An 18,686-nucleotide genomic window follows, 5' to 3' on the forward strand; every position below is an offset into this window, starting at 1 on the left:
TTACTGTGCATCAGAAGCTGGCGAAGAAGCAGAACCCATGAGATATCCTTTGCTTTGTCATGTCACGATGCAGAGTACATGCAAAACATTGGGAAGCATTTAATAATTTAAACGAGACAAAACATTCAGCTGCTCTGGTAAAGAGGGAACTGCCAAGGAAGCTGCTGGCCCACGGATGGGGACACAGGCTCTGCAAAAGCTGCTGTGTGACAGCCATCCTGCTGCACATCCACCCATCACATGTGAGCTCTGGGTGATATTAAGCAGCAGAGGTCTATAAGCTTTTCCTGGGGAATACAAGTCCCTCTCTGGCTGTTCTCCTGGAAGGACAGTAGGCAAAGAGAAGGAGCTGTGTTTTCCAGGTGAAGCGGCTGCCACGTGGGTTACTGCAGGACAACAGAAGTGGCACTTCCAAAAGAGAACATCAGTAGCACCACTTGGAGATGTCATTTCCCATTAGGAGTAACTGTAATAATGGGATCTGAACAATAAATTTTAAGGCTAGAACAAGCCACTTTAGAACCACAGCAATCTACACATGCTTCTTTTCCAGCATCACAATTGAGCTGATAGACATCAAAGAAAATTACTGAAGTAAATTGCTGGAATTATCTATTATTCCCCCTATCCCTTTTGGTTTCATTACTCTTCCAGCTCTTTTACTGCTTATTATTTCCTTACTTCAACAACAAAACAAAAAAACACCTATTGGCACACTTAAGCTCAACCTGGCAGCTGCTGATGCCAGCTAACTAACTGGTCACTGCTCAGCCAACCAACCAGTGCATCACCAGCTGCTGCACAGCCTCAGCTTTCTGAGCACCCCCCACCTCCTGCACTTAAACACAGATCTGACCGCCAGCAACAGACAGAGCACACCGCAGAGTACGGCTACGTTATTTTCTGGACCAATTTTGGCCTCTTCACTGCCTATTATCCAGGGTAATGCTTCCTAAATTAGAGATGGTGCACTTCAGATGTGGTTACAGCTGGGCAGAAATGTGGTAAGTAAAATTACAGTTGAGAAGTGCAGGTGGCACAGGGATTACCAGCAGACAGAGCCCGACTGGTCGATGGAGAGCGAAAATGGATCTGCAGCTCTCTGTGCTTAAAGGCAACTCAATCCAGCACTGGAACAAGGACAGCACTGATTCACAGCTTTGTCCAGGCATCGTCTTTATTACCCCTGCACTCCTCTATACTCTGTGGTTGTAATTTTAACTTTAAAATTGTTCCAACTTCTAGTTATTCTGGTCCCAGGAGCCCTCTGGAAGCCAAAATCAGCCAGAAACCCACAGCCACCAAACACTGAAAACAACACAGATGGGAGCCAAGTATCATTTATCTGATAGAGGAGCTGCCTTGCAATGCAGAGCTATACAATGGCAAAGAGCAATCGACAGAAGATTTACAGAGCAGAGCACGCTGTGGAGCAGCCTGACACGGTGGGGACACGTGTCCTTAATCATGGACAATTAGTCACGCCATGCCCTTCATCATTTACTCAGGGGATGGGAGCTCTCAGCTTCATCCTGAGTTATCAGGCCACAGACACAGATCGATATCATAACAAGGAGCAGAGAAAATCTCGTTAGATAAATTGCTGCTCGAGGAGATCACCTTGTTTTGCTTTGTTTCCCCCTGCATCTCTGTGCTATCATTCCCTGGACTAACCTAGAAACACAAAAAAGGGACCACTCCTGATGCGACAGGCACCTGAGCAGCGATGGGATCCCACCAACATCCCAGAAACATCACTTCCACTTGGCATTAAAATTCCTCCTGTAGGCACAGACTGATGTTGCCTTTTTCCCATGAGGACTCTCCATGCTGTATTTTAGTCAAAAGTGCTCAAGATTCAAGAAATCCCTGTAAGCCAGCACTGCTAAGACCTCTGCAATGCACTCTGTATTTACACTGCTGTAGCACTCCCAGAATAGAATACTATTAATGTGCCTGGTCGTTCAGTGCTGTAATGCTATAATGCAATGGAAAGTACAGTAATAACAGGAGGGTGGCAAAGCCTTTGACTTCAGCAAACAAGAACAAGCCCAAATGAAGCAGCTGTAGGTGCAGAAATGACTAAAAGAAGCTGCTTACCTTCAGAAGGCTTCAGGTACGCAGGGATCTTCAGCAAGATACCCTCATCTCCACTGCCAACTCCTAAAAGAGGAGTGGATCCTGGCTCCAACCCTTCCTAACACTCAGGTACATTGCATGCATCTGAGCTCCCCTGGATTGGCCCTGCCTTCCACCAGGTGCTCCATCACTGCTCCAAGCTGTGAGTCAGCATTTCCACTACAGGTGTCCAAGCTTTTAAGTCAAGCATTAAGTCCAGGCACTCGCTGTAAGCAGCACTAATCCCAAAGCTTCAAAGTGCTGATCTGGTAGAGGAGTTTGAGACGACACAGGTCAGGGTTGATAAAAAGAAATGCTTGTAAATAAGCACATCCCTAAACAATGTGCAAGAGAAAGAAATCCCAACATGTTAAATGTTCTGTATTTTGCAGTATTCTGGTTGTGATTCATGCAATGTCCCAAGATGAAAGGGACCTATAGGGACCTATAGGGATCACTGAGCCCAAGTCCAAGCTCCACACAGAACCATCTAAAACAAAGCAGACTGTATGTCAGAGATCATTGTCCAGATGCATCTTGACCTCTGGCACTCTTGGTGCCATCACCACTGCCCCAGTGCCTGACCACCCTCTCAGTGAAGAACACAAGCACACACTGGTCACTTGGCTGCTGTGTCCATTGGGGGTTGGACTCAGTGATCACTTGAGGTCCCTCCCAACCCTGCACATGGCACATCTCTGAAAAATCTATGGTTTTTCAATATAAGCCACTTCTTGGCAGCTGGAAAGGGCCACGAGGAGCTGCTGTGTGATTTGCTTCATAAGCTTTGCCATAAAACAAAAGCTGACATTTGTAATTTGTTTAAAAGTGATCATAAACAATAAATCCTATCGAAACGCTGCGGATGCTGATAATCAAACTGCAATCAAGGCATTCACAACCAAAAATAATCATTTCACATCACAAGTTTTTGCCAAAAACTGGAAGCTTTCTGGAAATTCTGAGGCTGAGCCCCAAACCCGTGAGTTCCTAAAGGCCTTCCCACTGAAATGCAGGGAAACTCCCTGTGCAAAATGGAGCCTCTTGGAAGAGTATTTAGGGATCAACACTTGGGCAACCAAGAAGCTCTTGAACAAGTCACGTATGACAGGAGATGGGAATCGGGTCAAACAAGAAAGCATAATTTTAGCAATGTTAATTCTACCCCTTTTGCTGCATTTACCCTCTGTGCTACCAACGAAGCTGTCGATACAAGTCAGAGAATGTGCGGCTGTGTGCCATGAATGCCTCATCCACAAAGTGTGACTATTTCACAGCATCACACATATTCTTGGTTGGAAAAGAGCTCTAAGATCATCAAGTCCAACCCCAACCCATCCCCACCACAACAAATGCTATTTGTTGTCCAAGGAGCAAAGACCAGGTGTGAAAAACCTCAGCCTAAGAAACCAATTATCTGGGAAACTCCATCTGAAGCAGCCAGAACACACACACCACCACCAAATGGGTTCAGAACAAATAGGTTGAGTCTATGCAATACGTCCTATGTTTTCTTTAATAGGAGTCGGCAAGAAAAATGAAAAAAAAAAAAATCAGGGGCCATAAAGCTGTGATCAATAATGCTGTTGGAACAGGAAGCTCTTCTGGGACCTGCAGCATCCTCAGCCTCTGCTCTCTGATGACACACACAGATAACAGAACCCCTTTATAGCCAGAAGTCCAACCCACTCACAGCAGTTTGCCCATCACTGGTAAGCTCAGAACGCGCTTATTTCTGCCACTGCCACCTGCTCCCTGCTAATGCCCATCAGCACCATCAGTTCATAAACTCCAAGAGAAAAAAAAGAGACAAAACAGCTAATGGAGAAGAAGTCTGGGTTATGTGCCAACACAGCCTCTTTCAGAAAAAGTACATCAGGCACTGATACTCAGTTATTACAATAATTGCACAGCAAAGGCCATTTGAGGCATTTTGGAGATGCAGTGCTGAAACTCAGGCAGGTCCCCCCCGGGGCGGTCCTGCAGTGTGGTGTTACTGCTGGGTGGGCTGCACAGGGGTCCCAGCTGCACCCAACATGCCTGTGAATGAGGAACCTCCTGAGGATGCCGTCATAGGCAGTCCCACAGCCATAGAGCCATGGAATGGTTGGGTTGGAAGGGACTCCAAAGTCCCCCCAGCCCCACCTGTGCCATGAGCTGACTGCCCCCATTAGCTCAGGCTGCCCAGTGCCCCACTTATGGCCTCGGGCACCTCCAGGGAATCACAGAACCACTAAGGTTGGAGAAGAGCTGCAGCAAGGGATGTAACTCCAGCATGTAACTCCAGCACCAGACACACCACGCTCCATCTCTCCTCCCTCCCAGCTAAATTGCACTGCAAATCAAGAGGCCACATGGGTGTTTATAAATGCAAAGAACATAATGCTTGCTAAGTTTTAACTATCACCAAAGGGCTCTGCTCTCAGTCAAGCGTGAAGGCCCATTTCGGGAGGGCTGCAAATACATTCGTGCAGAGCAGGAAGCTCGCCTTGCCTGCTTTAATCCATTTCTTCCTCCAGGTCTGAAGGTGAAAACGCAGCTAATGATACTTCAACTACAGTGAAGAATCACCTGGTACTGAGACGTTTCCCCAGGGGAGTATCTAAAAATACGAGTAAATAGCTCACAACAACATTAAAATATTCAGCAGCATGCAGAAAGTGACCTCAGCCCCAGTCTGAAGCATTGACTTTGTTCATGATGTTCCCTCAACCCTATGAATTAAATTGTCCCCATCTCTTTAATCAAGTTGCCCTTGCAAATATGAAACCGCATTAAGATCCACACTACTGGCTCCAATAGGGCACAGAGCCACTGCAGAGCCATAGCACACCCAGCACTGTGCTACTGTGACAGGCTGCAGCCCGGGAGATGGGATACATGCTGGGAAACCACGTAAAACATCCACGTGGCTTCCATATGTCAGCTTGGCACATTGCATACGGGCCCAGCCCAGCCATCACAGGGTATACACTGAAACCCAGAGCTGCACTGCTATTCAAGGAATTAAGTTTAGCTAGAAATCTTCAGTGAGAGCCATCCTCCCTCATCCCCAAGAACCCTTCCTCCTTCCCACAGCTCTCAGTGAGCGCACCCCAAAAGGAGAACAAGAAGGCTGCTCACATCCAGAACATACAGAGAACGACCATTTCTATTCCTTTTGGAAATACAAGGAAACCTTTAACAACTAACACCATTTCCAGTCTTGTCCCTCGCTCCTTGCTCTGTGAAATCCATTTGTTGGCTTGCTGCCTTGGAACTCATTCACTGCTGGAGAAGCAGAGAGCATCTGAAGAACATTCCACCCTTCGTGGCCAAGGAGACAACAGCACATTTCCTCCAGTGACTGCTAACACTAAAATGAGAAATCACCCAAAGGGCATCAGGGCACCACGGAGCCTTTCTGGGCTTCATGGAAACTAACAGGGTGGGCAGTGAATGTGTGGCAGGCAGGAGATGGGGGTAACTCCACCCATGGAAATGCTGCACAAATAATTGTACCATTCTAATTGGCCAGAAGATAGCACAGCTGCAAGGAAGGGTAAAATTGGTTTTGTCAGGGCAAATCAGGTCAAATCAACTTCATTCCCTTCCAAGGCAGAGGAATTGGGCTGCTGAATAGGACAGCACTGGACAGCCCTGCAAGATTAAAATTATAAGTAATACTTTACAACAGTATTAACATACAAGAAAAAATGAGAAGGATGCAGACTGTGAGCAAATGATGAAAAAGTACAATAAATACCTGGAAATAAGAATGTATTTGCTGCACCAACTCAAAAGAGAAGAATTTCCAGGGTGCTGAGGCCCTGGCACTGCTGCCCTGAGCTGGATGCAGGTGCTTCAGGCCATGGATGGGTCCTGGGCAGCCTGAATGGGTGGGGGGCAGCCAGCTCAATGCAGGTGTGGGGCTGTGAGGTCCATTCCAACCCAACCATTCCATGGTTCCATCATCTTTGAGGTGTGTTCCAACCCAACCTTTCTGTGGTTCTGTGATCCTTATGGACCCTTCCAACCCAGGCCATTCTGTGGTTCTGTGACTTCATGACTCTAGGAGTCTATGATTTATGGCAGAGATCAAGCACAAGTGCTCCAAGTTTCTGGATGCTGGCACATGCTGCTCCCACAGAGGCTGCTGCCTTGTGCTCACCCCTGCAGGAGTTACTCAGGACAGGCCCTGGGCTGGATGCAGATGCTGAGGTATGGGCCCATTTATGCACATATAGCACAATTGGGCACTCTGAAGGAAAATGCAGTCAGTTTGATGCAGTACAAACAAGTATCCTTACAAAGACATGACTTTTGATGAATCACTGCCTCCTTAGATTATATACGATGAAAGCAAAGCTTCTGCAGAGCTCCAGATTAGAACTACCACCGTTTGTCTCTTCTGTATCTCAGAAGATATCTAAGGAAGAAAATGGAAGAGCCGTGGAGGCTTCAGGCAGTGAAGCTGAGAGCTTTGGAGGTTGTGCAGTGAGCAGGAGGCACACAGCATCTGCTGTGCTTTCCTCGAGCAGCTCCTAAATGATGCCAACACTGGAAAAAGATATGCTGAACTGCCCTGACCATAGAATCATATCATGACATTCAAGTGCCTGCTGTACCCCAGCACTAGATTGGGATTGTCCAGAGCCCCTGAGCATTTTTATCCCTCCTGCCCTCTGCCCACAGTATATTCTCCCTTTCCATCCTAACACAAGATATAAACGGCAAGATAAAAGGAAAACAGAGAACAAATACATTTTTCACTCCGCCTTCAACTTCGCCCAATGCAAGCGGTGGTTTCTTTGCGTCTATGTGACCTTGAGAACCATACATGGGAAGAACATTTTAAGTAGCTCTAGAAATTACCCAAGCCCATTACCCAAATACAAAGCTTCGTACTGCAGCTCTTGGTTCCCTCGAGTTGCTCCAGTTCTGCAATCATTCACAAGTGGCTGCTCCTGAGATAAACCTTTCCACAGAGACCGCATCTCCGCCATTCACGCTATTAAAAGTGCTTTTAAAAGTTAAAAACAGTGGAATATGCCTTTGATTCCCATTCTCTGCTCGTTCAGTTAAAGAACGTGGCAGGCTGTTTGATTTCTTTCATCAGAAAACGGTGTTAAAAGGTTTCCGAAGTAACATTTCATGGGTTCTGAGGACAAAGCAAAGCATATCCCTGCTGGGTTCATGCCTATTTCAGGCTCATACTACCAGCTCCTCTTCCAGCAATGGCAGCAGTTTGAAGGGCTGTGTGCTCCCAAAGGCAGACAGAGGGATGGGGGGTTCCCAGCCCCTCCAGCTCCACCTGCAGCTGGGCAGTCCCAGTGCTGGCAGCGGAGCTGGGATGCTCCACCACAACAGCGTGGAACCGGGGACAATGGGCTGTGAAAATAAACGCTCCGAGCGCACTCCCAAATTACATGCTATCATAATAATGGAGGGGTTGGAGATATATCAAAAATAATCCCAAATGATTAGCAATTACCCTCATGAATCATAACTGTCTTTGAATGCTGAAAAGCCATTTGAGCACTTCAGCTGTGAGGCTCCTACATCGTAGCCAGCGCTCCAAAAACCTGAAATAAAGAGAGCACGGAGCCCATCCCGAGCATCCCCGGGTGTTCCCATGCAGCCCCCAGGGCTCAGCCATAGGGTCAGCACAGAAGGAGCCCCGTCCCACATCCCCCCTCCTCCTCCACCACCGCAAAGCTCAGAAAGCCCCAAAAACTCACCACATGTTGTTATCTAAACAACCCGAAGCTGTAATTAAGGAGGGTATAGAAAGCGTAAAGAAATGTTTATATTTCCAGAAATTAAAATGTCAGCAACGAGGCAGTGAAATAATTTAATCAAGTTGGGAGGCATCTATGAGAAATCACTTTTACATGATTTAATGAGAGAAGGCATCGGAAATGGTGATTTTAATCAGCCAAGCGGGGCTCGCAAGCAAGAAGCGCCTGCCTAGGGAGCACAGCTCACTTCTCCCAGAGACCACACCGTCCCTGCAGACACTCAGCACAACATTTATTGTACATATTTAGCACTTCCCCAAGCCCTGCGTAACGCCACTCACTGGAAGTCTGAAACAAAAAGCACAGCTGCCCAGAGAGGCTGTGGATGCCCCGTCCATCCCTGGAGGTGCTCAAGGCCAGGTTGGATGGGGCCCTGGGCAACCTGGGCTGGTATCAATGTGGAGGTTGGTGGCCCTGCCTGTGGTGGGTGGTTGGAGCTTCGTGATCCTTGAGGTCCCTTCCAACCCAATTCAACTATGATTTTATGATTCTCTGATTCTCCTTCATCATGCTGACTTTGCCTCGCTCTGCTTCAGACCAAAGGCAGCTCCTGCCATGGCAATGCAAGGAGAAGCAGCACTACCAGCACGGCAGGAAACAGATACTTTTGCTCTTTGCTCTGATTTGCTGCCTGCCCAGCTCTTGGCTTTGGCACCAGCAGATCTCTGAACATGCAGCACCCTGTTAACTACAAGGGATGCTGTGGGTCTGAGCACAGCTCTGCAGCACTTTGTGGGCAGGCACAGAAAATAATTTACTTGGAAAACAAAGGAGTGTGGGCAGATAGCATTGGATCTCCCCTTAAACTCCGTGAGCTGAAGAGGTGATGAATACCAAAGCCTCTTCTATAAGTATGCAGCCCTACAAGGCACAGTGCTGGGAAAGGTGCTGCCATCAGCCACCGGATGCCCAGCCAGCCACCAGCACTGCAAAATGACTCAAACTCACCCACTCTCACAGTACAAATGTCATCTTTTGGGTTTTAAAATCCAATTTCGTTTTGTTTAAAAATGAATGATGTGGAATAACGGTGATGGTTTCCCTGCCGGAGGTGACAGAAGGGCAGGGAGTGACTGCCTCCAAGGGAGCTCTCAGGGCTGCCAGGTGGGCAGCTCTGCATTCAGAGCACCTCCTGATCCAGGGATGGGGGTGGTAATCCACCACTGGAAGGGAACACAGCAGACCAGCCTATAAGGTCTCCCCACCATGAAAGCCAACCATACTTCCAGCCAAGCTAAGATGGTGACGCAATCTGAGTTAATGGCAAAAAGAATCCGCTTTCCGCATTTCTCGTTCTCACAGGCAAACTGAAAAGCAGTCAACATTTGTATACAGAACCAAAAATAGCAGCCCAGCTTCTGAACAACTGCGAGTTATTTCTGGCCCCTCCATTCCACCACTCTTTCCACACCAGCAGAAGGCATTTCAAACCTCTGCTCTGTGCCTGACACCACCAGACCGCCCTGCAGGGCCTTCCTCCTCTACTCACACTATTAAAGACTCTTTAAAACCCTTTCATCCCTCCACGTCTCATCAAGATAGAACTCGCTGTGCTCAGTTTTACCCAATATCCACCTCATCTCACAAAACTAGGTCACAACATTTGCAAGCTCACACGAGTTAGGCTTTATAAATCCTGAAAATACCTCCTGTTTTTCTTGTTTTGCATATGTCTACGTTAAAAACTAAAACCTCTATGGAGCAAACCAACACATGACTTCCTGTTTACAAAATCAGAGAGCAGAAAGTAAAGCAGTCCATGGCAGCAGCTCCCAGCCCTGGCTTGACCACAGCTCTAGTGCCCAGGTGCTGCTGTAGGACACCCAAATGCTCCAGTGCTGCAGGATGCCAACCATACCACTAAGCGATGCCACAGGACACCCAACGGTACCATGGGGGGATGCCAAAGGACACCCAACCATACCACTGAGCAATGCTGCAGGACACCCAGCCAGATCAATGGGTGATGCCAAAAAACACCCAACAGTACCAGAGGGTGATGCCAAAGGACACCCCACTACACCATGGGGTGATGCCAAAGGACACCCCACCACACCATGGGGTGATGCCAAAGGACACCCAACCTCGCCATGGGCGATGCTGCAGGATCTGATGGTGTCATGTTGTGCCCTCCAGGAAAGCCTACCCAAGCACAAGCCAGTGTGACTGAGAAAGGCAATTTTTTGCCACCTCGCATGGAGCATTTCTTTGGTAACAAAGATATTTCCAAAAAATCAGTTGAATATTTTCACTTTGGATGTAACAAATACATTTCCAAAAAAACCCCCCCCAAAAAAAACCCAAAAATTGCTGAATAATTTTTACTTTCCATGAAAATAAGACTTTGACCATCTGGAAACACTGACATGTGACTCATGCATGGCCTTCAGCAGGCAGCCCGAGCTGCAGTGAGCCCCGCGGGGTGACATCTGTGTGGCGGAGCGTCTGCTCCACGACTCACCCGTGGTTTCCACGATGCCCTCCAGGATGACAACGATCTCGAACTGCTCCGTCTGCATGCTGCGCTGGGACAGGTCATAGAAGGGGCTCTTGGCATCGATGACGTGGCAGATGGTGAGCGGCGAGACGAGGAAGAGCTGATCAGCCCCTGTGCTGAAGCCCACATCCAGCTCCAGCTGGTCCAGCGGCAGGAACTCACCCTCGGGTGTCTGGCGGGACTGGGGAAGAGCAGAGGGAGAGGAGTCAGGGTGGGAGGAAGGCCCCAAGCCCCAGATCAAGGTATGGGCTCAGACCATGCTGAGAGCTGTAATGAGCGCAGCCCTAACGAGCGCTCCCTCCCGCTTTACTCCTCACTCTTTATTTCTCCTCGCGGCGCTGTGAATAGGAAGGAACAGAACATTACACTCCTTCCCAATCGTTATTTTTATTACACAGTTTCCCATTAGTCTCTATCTGGGTTTAAGAACTGCTTTATGAATTTGTGTTCGCCATACGCAGAGCCCCACAATAACGTTCCATTGCTGCCTGAAATGCATTTCCACCATTGCTCACAGCGTGCCCCGTGGAGCCCCATGGCCGGGTGGGAGCTGCAGAGAGACTTCAAGAGCAGAACAGAAAGGGATTAAGCGCCTCGCTGGGATTTGGTTTCTATTTTTAAAATCTTCACAGAACGTGGCTGGGTCGGAAGATATAATCCCAGCAAAACAATGATGTCTTCCAGGGCCCTGGAGTTCCAGCTGAGAAATGGGCTTTCAGCTGAACCTGTGAGCACTGCGACCCATCACACCCACATTGCCCTGCCCAGCACCACGGCTTCACACAGAGCCAAGGAACACACAGAACACATCTGCACAAACATCTGCCTGGAAGCCGAAGGCTCCTTCCCTCCTGAGAGGTCTGCTGCTTTTCAGGCAGAAGATGGGCAAGGGGGCCAGCACAGCACACAGGCAGGGCCAGGGAGGATGCCAGGGACACCAGCAGGATGCCAGGGAGCTGCCCAAGATGTGGGTGCAGGGCAGGAACCTGAGGACGGGAGGTGGTGAAGGAGGCTGAAGGGCTGATTGCAAAGAGACATTTCCATACCATGGACATCATAATTGAGAGAGGATAGATAAAAATGGGTGTTAAAGAGAATGTGGTACTTTAAGGACACCGGAAAAGGAAATGTACCCAGTTTGACACGTTGATGAAGGAAGAAAATGATGGGGAAAAGGTTAATAACAGGCTAATTGCTGTGCCCCTACTGCAGCTCATCCACCATCACAGCTGCACCAGAGCGTCAGGCAGGATTGAGCGCAGGGCACAACCACCCCCATCATGGACCATTTTGCTGTTCTGGTCAATACACTTGTGGAGAAAAACGAGCTTGGGGGACTGTTCTGACCCAGCATCACATGGGGACCAAAGCACAGCGCTGCCAGCATCCCTCTCAGCTCTTCACAACCACGGAGATCCAGTCTGCAAAAGGAGCACGGCCACGAGCAAGGCTCTGCAGTAACTTTGTTTCAGCATTTTCCACTACGATTTCCTTTTTCCCTACACCATCTTCTTAGCAGGGAGAAAAAAACTAACAACAAAGCAATTCTCAGGCTTTCCAACTGCCCATAGCATCTACCAGCAGAACAACGTGGAAAGCAGCAGGGCAGTAGCAAGCAGGCACAGCTCCGCGCTGCTCTCCACTGAGCGCACACTGCGGTGCCATGGACCGAGCTCCCAGAGGAGCACTTTCTCAGCACAGTTTGTGTCCCCGGGCAATGATCACGGCTTTGTCTGAAAAGCCACCGTGGCACCATTCACTTTTAGAAGAAAAACAAACAAACAAAGAACCCAAAAGCAGCAGCAAAGCCTTCTGCCTTCGGGTTCTTGCAGCATTATCACCCAGCAGGACTTCCATGGAGGCAGCTGCAAAGCTGCGCAGATTGCATGGAGCCGCACCAAGGGTAAGCTCCAACTTCCCAAATCCCATTGGAACTGTTCTATTCGGACACAAACAGAGCTGTTGTTTTTCTTTTTTACACCTGTGACAAAAATGACCATCTCAGCCTCTCTGAAGCCATACGGACACCACCCATTCCATGTGCAGGGCATGGGGGTCACCACGGTGCACTCCAAGGACTGGGGTTGCTCCTGGGGCTCAGTGCACACTGTACCACCATCCAGCTTCTGACATAAGCCAACAACTGGGGTTCGCTTGTAGCAGCAAAGAAAGGACCAGCAATGAATGTATCCCCTCAGCACATCCCTGACACCATCCCAGACCCGGACCCTTTGGAAGGAGCCAGGGGAGTCCTGCAGATGCCTTCAGTTGCCCCCACGGTTCTGCATTCACTCTGGGCATGGACTGCCCCGTTATTTGGGATGCAGTGGGGGCCTTGCTTGGTGCAAGAAGCAGCAATACTGCCCACAGAACCCTACCAGCAATACAGTGAAAGCACTGCACCTTCAGATGCCTCCAAGCAAAAGGCAGCTGCGTATCGCTGGGGCTGGGTGCAGCAGATGGAACAAGAGCATCCCTCACAGGCAGAGGGGGCTGCCTCACAGTGGGGCTCCCAGAGCACCCAGCACCATGTCCCCAAAGCCAGGAAATGTGCAGGATGCTCTGCGTGCGTCAAACATCACCTAAGCCATCCCTTTCCACCCACTGCACATTTATTTCAGCTCACCTATATATAAAAACCACAATAATGAGTCTCAAATAGATAGTCAGTTTTCCTCGGTAATGCTTCACACTTACTTTTCCTTAGACATGCAAGGCCATTAGCACGGCTCTGCACATCTAACCCTGACATTCAGCTTTCTGTGAACTTCATGCACCACAGAAATGAAGTTCTCTCTAGCCGGAGCCTCCAAGAGCACAGAAAGGCACCAGAAAGGCAAACAGGTCCCTTTGAAAACACACACCGAGCAATTCCAGCTAAAAAGCAGTTACCTCTCAGAGAAAGAACCTAGTATCTGATAGGTATTTACATGTGAGACAGTGTGGAATGTAAACATCATACGAGGATGATGTCTCAAAGAGAAATCCTTTACCCAGAGGCAGTGAGGCCATGGTGCTGCTCAGAGCTGTGGTGCCCCATCCCTGGAGGTTCCCGAGGCCATGGATGGGCCCCGGGCAGCCTGAGCTGGGGGGCAGCCAGCCCACGGCAGGGCTGGGGCTGAGGGGTCCCTTCCAACCCAACATTTCGTGGTTCCAACCCAACCATTCTGTGGTCCTATGATATCTGAGGTCTCTTCCAGCCCACCCCGTCCCGTGGCTCTGTGATACGATTCTATGGCAGTGACTTACCTTGAGCAGCTTGCAGCGAATCTGTGCTGAGACCATATGGCTGTTGCGGAGGTTCCCCACGCGGAACATGAGGGTGAGCTTGCCGTCCCGCATGGAGATGGCCGCGTGCTCGCTGAACATCAGGGTCTCGGCCCTCTTCTTGGGCTGGGACATCTTGATGAACATGCAGCCAATGAGGAAGGCGTCCACGATGGAGCCCAGGATGGACTGGAAGAGGAAGAGGATGATGCCCTCGGGGCATTTGTCCGTGATGTAGCGGTAGCCGTAGCCGATGGTGGCCTCGGTCTCGATGAAGAAGAGGAAGGCGGAGGGGAAGTTGTAGACGTTGGCCACGCAGGGGGTGTAGCTGTCGTCGTGAGCCTTGTTCAGGTCGCCCCGCATGTAGGCGATCACCCACCACATGGAGGCCATGAAGAGCCAGGCCACGGTGTAGGTGAGGACGAAAATGAAGAGGTTCCAGCGCCACTTGAGGTCAACCAGAGTGGTGAAGAGATCGGACAGGTACCGGCTGGTCTCTCCGCCCAGGTTCCCGTGCTGCACGTTACACCGCCCGTTCTTATCCACGAAGCGCTGCCGCTTCCCCCGCGGGGCCGCCCGGGGCGGAGGCAGCCCCCCTCCGCTGGCCGAGGTGCTCACCACCTGGTACTCATCGCCCAGCTTCCTCCGCAGCGCCGACATGCTCCGCTCCGTGCGGCACCGCACCGCACCGCGCCCCGGCGCCGCCGCTGTGCGGGCGCGGAGGCACCGCTTTGCGCGGCCGCCACCCACGCGGAGCCGCCGGCAAAAGAAGAGCGGGGCGGCCCCGGGCAGTGCGGGAACCGCCCCTACCAGCACCGCCCCTCCGCGATGCGTCCACGCCTCCTCCTCCGCAGTGCCCCGCGGAGCGCAGGGGGGGGACGGGATGCGCTCCGGGATGCGCTTCGGGATGCGCGGGGTACCAAAACGCACGGAAGGCAAAGATAGAGGGAGGGATGGGCAGCTCGTAACCGCGGCCGGGAGAGCCCCGATGTGCGGTGACCGCGCTGAGGCACCGCGGGGGGAGCGGTCCTTCTCTCCGTACCCGACCCTGGAGCGCAGCGCCCGGATGGGGCTGCGGGGGGCACACGTCAGAGCGAACATCGCACCACCACGCATCGTTCTCAAACCAGGAGCAAAAATATAACTGGAAGTGACGCCTGGTTGCGGGGATCATTTCGGAGAGCTTTACGACAGCTTATGCAAACTTCCCCTTCCCAGAGCCTGACCGCTCTTTGGAGAACTGCCTCCTAAACACAGCCCGAGCCTCCCCCGCACAAGGTGAGGCCATCACCTCCCGTCCTATGCCTGGTTACATCGCGAATCGCAATGCTGTGGCTGCAGGAGCCACATCAGTACAAAGGAAGTTATTTCCTTCTAATTGCTGCAATTCGGGGTACCAAATTCTTGCTCCTGGAGAGACTCGCAGAGAGAGAACGTCTGTCTCCTGTGGCTTGGGATGAGGTAAGGAAATAATGAGTGGGGAAGAGAATGACAGATGCTCAGCGATGTCCTTCAGCATCGTGCTGCTGCTGGTGACTAGGAGGAGGTCAAGGCCAAGAAGTTCCAGACCATGGAGCTGCCTCTAGCTCTTATCCCCTCTGTGCCCCATGGTGCCATACCCGGCTTCCCAGCTGAGCCCAGATCCCAGCAGTGATGCCATTAGGAAAAGCCCAGAACCCTTCTCCCATCCAAACCACAAGCGGATTATTTGTCATCAATTAGGTGCGCTGCTGATACAAACAGTGATGCTGGCAGCAGAAGGAAACACTCATTGGGATGCAAAGCCACTCAGGAAACCCATGTGGGGGTTTCCAATTCAAATTCAAATCGAGTTCCTAAATGTTCTTAGGTTGCAGAACAGAAAATTCCACCGTGAATCATCAGATCGGTTCATAAGCAAATACAAACTCAAATCAGGGGATAAAGGCAGCTAAGGAAGTGCAAGGCTGAGAGAGACATCCTAAGTTCAAACCAGCTCTACCACGTCTCTTCTTTAAAGTCTCTCCCAGTGATGTGCCCCATCATTCAGGTTTCTGCCCCAACCTTTTATCCCTTTGCTCTCCCATGGCTTCCTGTGTTACAAATGGAGGTGAGGAGCTGTGCCCAGATTTGGCACCTCAGTCCTGAACTGCATGGAACCAACAGATACCACAGATACATTTCTGATTCTGTCTGCATTTGTTGCTTGTTTGCTTTCAGGGCCAGATGGATCTGGACAGTGATAGAACAAGGGGGAATGGTGTTAAACTGAGACAGGGCAGGCTGAGGTTGGATCTTAGGAGGAAGTTTTTCAGCCAGAGGGTGGTGACGCACTGTTCACAGGTTGCCCAAGGAGGCTGTGGATGCCCCATCCCTGCAGGCATTCAAGGCCAGGCTGGATGTGGCTCTAGGCAGCCTGGGCTGCTGGTTGGTGACCCTGCACACAGCAGGGGGTTGGAAACAAGATTAGCACTGTGGGCCTTTACAACCCAGGCTGTTCTGGGATTCTATGAAATGCCATTCAGTGATGCAAAAGCTCAGCACGGACCCATAGTGCACACAGGTTCAGCATGGTAGAGGCAGCCAATTACAGAAGTCCAGCAGTGTGCTCAGAAAATGGAATCAATCTTCATTTCAGATAAACAGTTACAGCAGAAATGCAGCAAACATCTTTTCCTACAGACAATAAATGGCTGTTAGCTGAAGACAGGCATTCAAATGATCTTTACATTTCCCATCGGTGCTATTAGCAAATTCACATTTTCCGATAAAGCAAGCGTAAATCACAGCCATAAATCACCACAGCGGGGCTGGGGAGCATTGCACAGGGAGTGGGGGGGCCCAGCCCCACCTGGTGCCAGCACAGCACCCACTCCATCCCACAGCCAGGGCTGGGTCCAGCACCCACTGTGGGTGGTGCAGCTCTGGGAACTGGTCCCAGTTCACCACCAGCCAGAGCAGCTCCTCACCTCTGGCATAGAATCATGGTCATTAAGGCTGGAAAAGCCCTGCAGCATCCCCAGCCTGCAGCACAGCTGACAGGGCGCTATTGAAACAAGCCTACCTGCAAATCTAAGGGAGATGTTACTGAGGCAGGTGATAGTACGGAGCACCAAAATGCTCCAAGCGAATGCTCTGCTGCTGGTCAGCAAAATGGAATCATTGGCAATGGAAGCCATCCCCAGGGATGTCTGCATGCAGAATTCATGAACCACTGCTCTCTCAATTTGCTCACAGCAAAGCGAGGCACCTGCAGCACTGACACTGATATCCACGCTGTCTTTGCTGGGGAGATCCAATAAATGGCCCCGAGCTGTTGTGGAGGGGCAGGAATGAGGGCTGCAGAGCAGACCAGGTGAGGGGATGAGTCTGATGTGAAATACTGGCACAGAGTGCAAATTCTGCCTGATGTGCTGGCAACAAATAGATGTGGGCAAGTAGAAATGGGCAAGGAGGTGGTGGGTGAGGCCTTACCCTGCAGGATGTGCTGGTAATGTTCCATACACTTCAGCTGCCTCCGTGCATTTCCTTCCTGATTTTGTCATTACTGACCACCAGCACTGAAGGAAGGGCTCACATGGCAAGGCTTCTCTTCCCCTTGTAGTGTGAAATCAGGACAGACAATACGTGCTTTGTTCTCTCATTCCTTACTCCTAACCTCAGGGTTTTCCAAACGTTCATAGTTTTGTATGGATGGAATATCAGTCCTTCCTTTCGTTCTGCCTTTGCACCTAGGAAACGCCAAGGAAAGCTTTGCTACGCTTCAAAACCGTGTGATTTAAAATACATTTTCCTCACATCTCAGATGTGTTTTAGAAATGTGCAGCTCCCAATCCCTTAACACAAGCCTGGAGCAAACTGCAACAGGACCATTAGAATATGCTGAAAAACAGCAACATTCCTATATATATACATGTATGTATATACGTACACCTATACAGTACACAGCTGTATCTCCAAATCTAGTATATTAGAGACAAAAAGCTCTATGAAGGTCTTGCTTCGTCTGCTTTGCAAGGAGCTCCCTACAGTATGTTCATTTCTCAGCCTTCCCATCCGTTTTGCTGGAAGATAATCCCACCTGACAAACTCTGAAGTGTTAAACACTACAAAGCATTCACCAACCTTAGCACCACATTGCATCCCTCCTCTCCCCGTTCTTTTCTACCCTGTGTGGCCGTTCAGGTATGCCCACCTAGCACAGAGCATTGGCTCAACCACCATACATGAAGTTATCCTCACAGCTTTGCCTGGAGATCACTTATGCAGAGATGGATAAAATAGGGGGTCGCAGCTCGTTGGTTTCTGAGCATCCTGCTCTGGCACGTTTAGACCACGAGGTTCAGCTCCAATGTAACACAGAGCCAGACACTGATTTGCTCTGTTTCCCTGACCCGGAGAGGTGCAGACAGAGCCATTGGGGTGAGCGGTGAGCAACCATCGGTACACAGCCCTGCCACCAACCCATCCTGCAGTGAGTGCAGCACCCAGACAGAGCCGTGCAAGTAAAGGAGAACCTGGCTGCGTCGCTGAGGGTTGAATTTAGGTTGTAAATGTACCTCAAAAGAAGAGCGCAAAACACACAGTTTGGCTTTGTTTTTTTTTTTCCTTTTTTTAATGACAAATGAGATGCTGGTTGTTTCCCTCGCTGTAATTATAGCCCCATTACCAACCCTAACTGCAAAACGCAAAAAGAAACACACCTCTGCCTGCACTCATTACTCACAAATAGATTATTTTATGATTCATCTAAATGATTCACATTCTATAATTAACGTGAGCTCTACAGTTAATTGCATCTCTGCCAAATAGTTTAATAATCAAGAGTAGCGACTTGTCGGGCTTTTTGTAATGGCGTGTGTGTGTGCGATGGGTGTTTTATACAAACTGCAGCTTGTTCGAAGCAAACACACAAATACCTTTTTCTCTGCAGACAGTCTGGATCGTTTCAGGCTGCGAAACCACAGGTAGGCTTTGAGAGAAGAGTTACGTGGCTTTTCTTACACATCTTTGCCAGTCTCTGTGACACACTGTTGATGAAGGCC

General features: G+C 50.0%; 1 protein-coding gene across 1 annotated transcript in view; it reads right to left on the reverse strand.

Moving 5' to 3' along the window:
- Nucleotides 1-14,427, reverse strand: part of KCNJ3 (potassium inwardly rectifying channel subfamily J member 3) — a 28,094-nt gene extending 13,667 nt beyond the window's left edge. The window contains exons 1-2 of the mRNA XM_015869215.2: nt 13,645-14,427; nt 10,360-10,576 (exon numbers count right to left, since the gene is read on the reverse strand). Of these exons, the coding sequence (XP_015724701.1) occupies nt 10,360-10,576; nt 13,645-14,322 (895 nt within the window). The 5' untranslated portion in view covers nt 14,323-14,427. The remainder of the gene's footprint in view (nt 1-10,359; nt 10,577-13,644) is intronic.
- Nucleotides 14,428-18,686: the final 4,259 nt, after the last annotated feature.

Source organism: Coturnix japonica, chromosome 7 (genome assembly GCF_001577835.2).
Source record: "Coturnix japonica isolate 7356 chromosome 7, Coturnix japonica 2.1, whole genome shotgun sequence".
Taxonomy (NCBI): domain Eukaryota; kingdom Metazoa; phylum Chordata; class Aves; order Galliformes; family Phasianidae; genus Coturnix; species Coturnix japonica.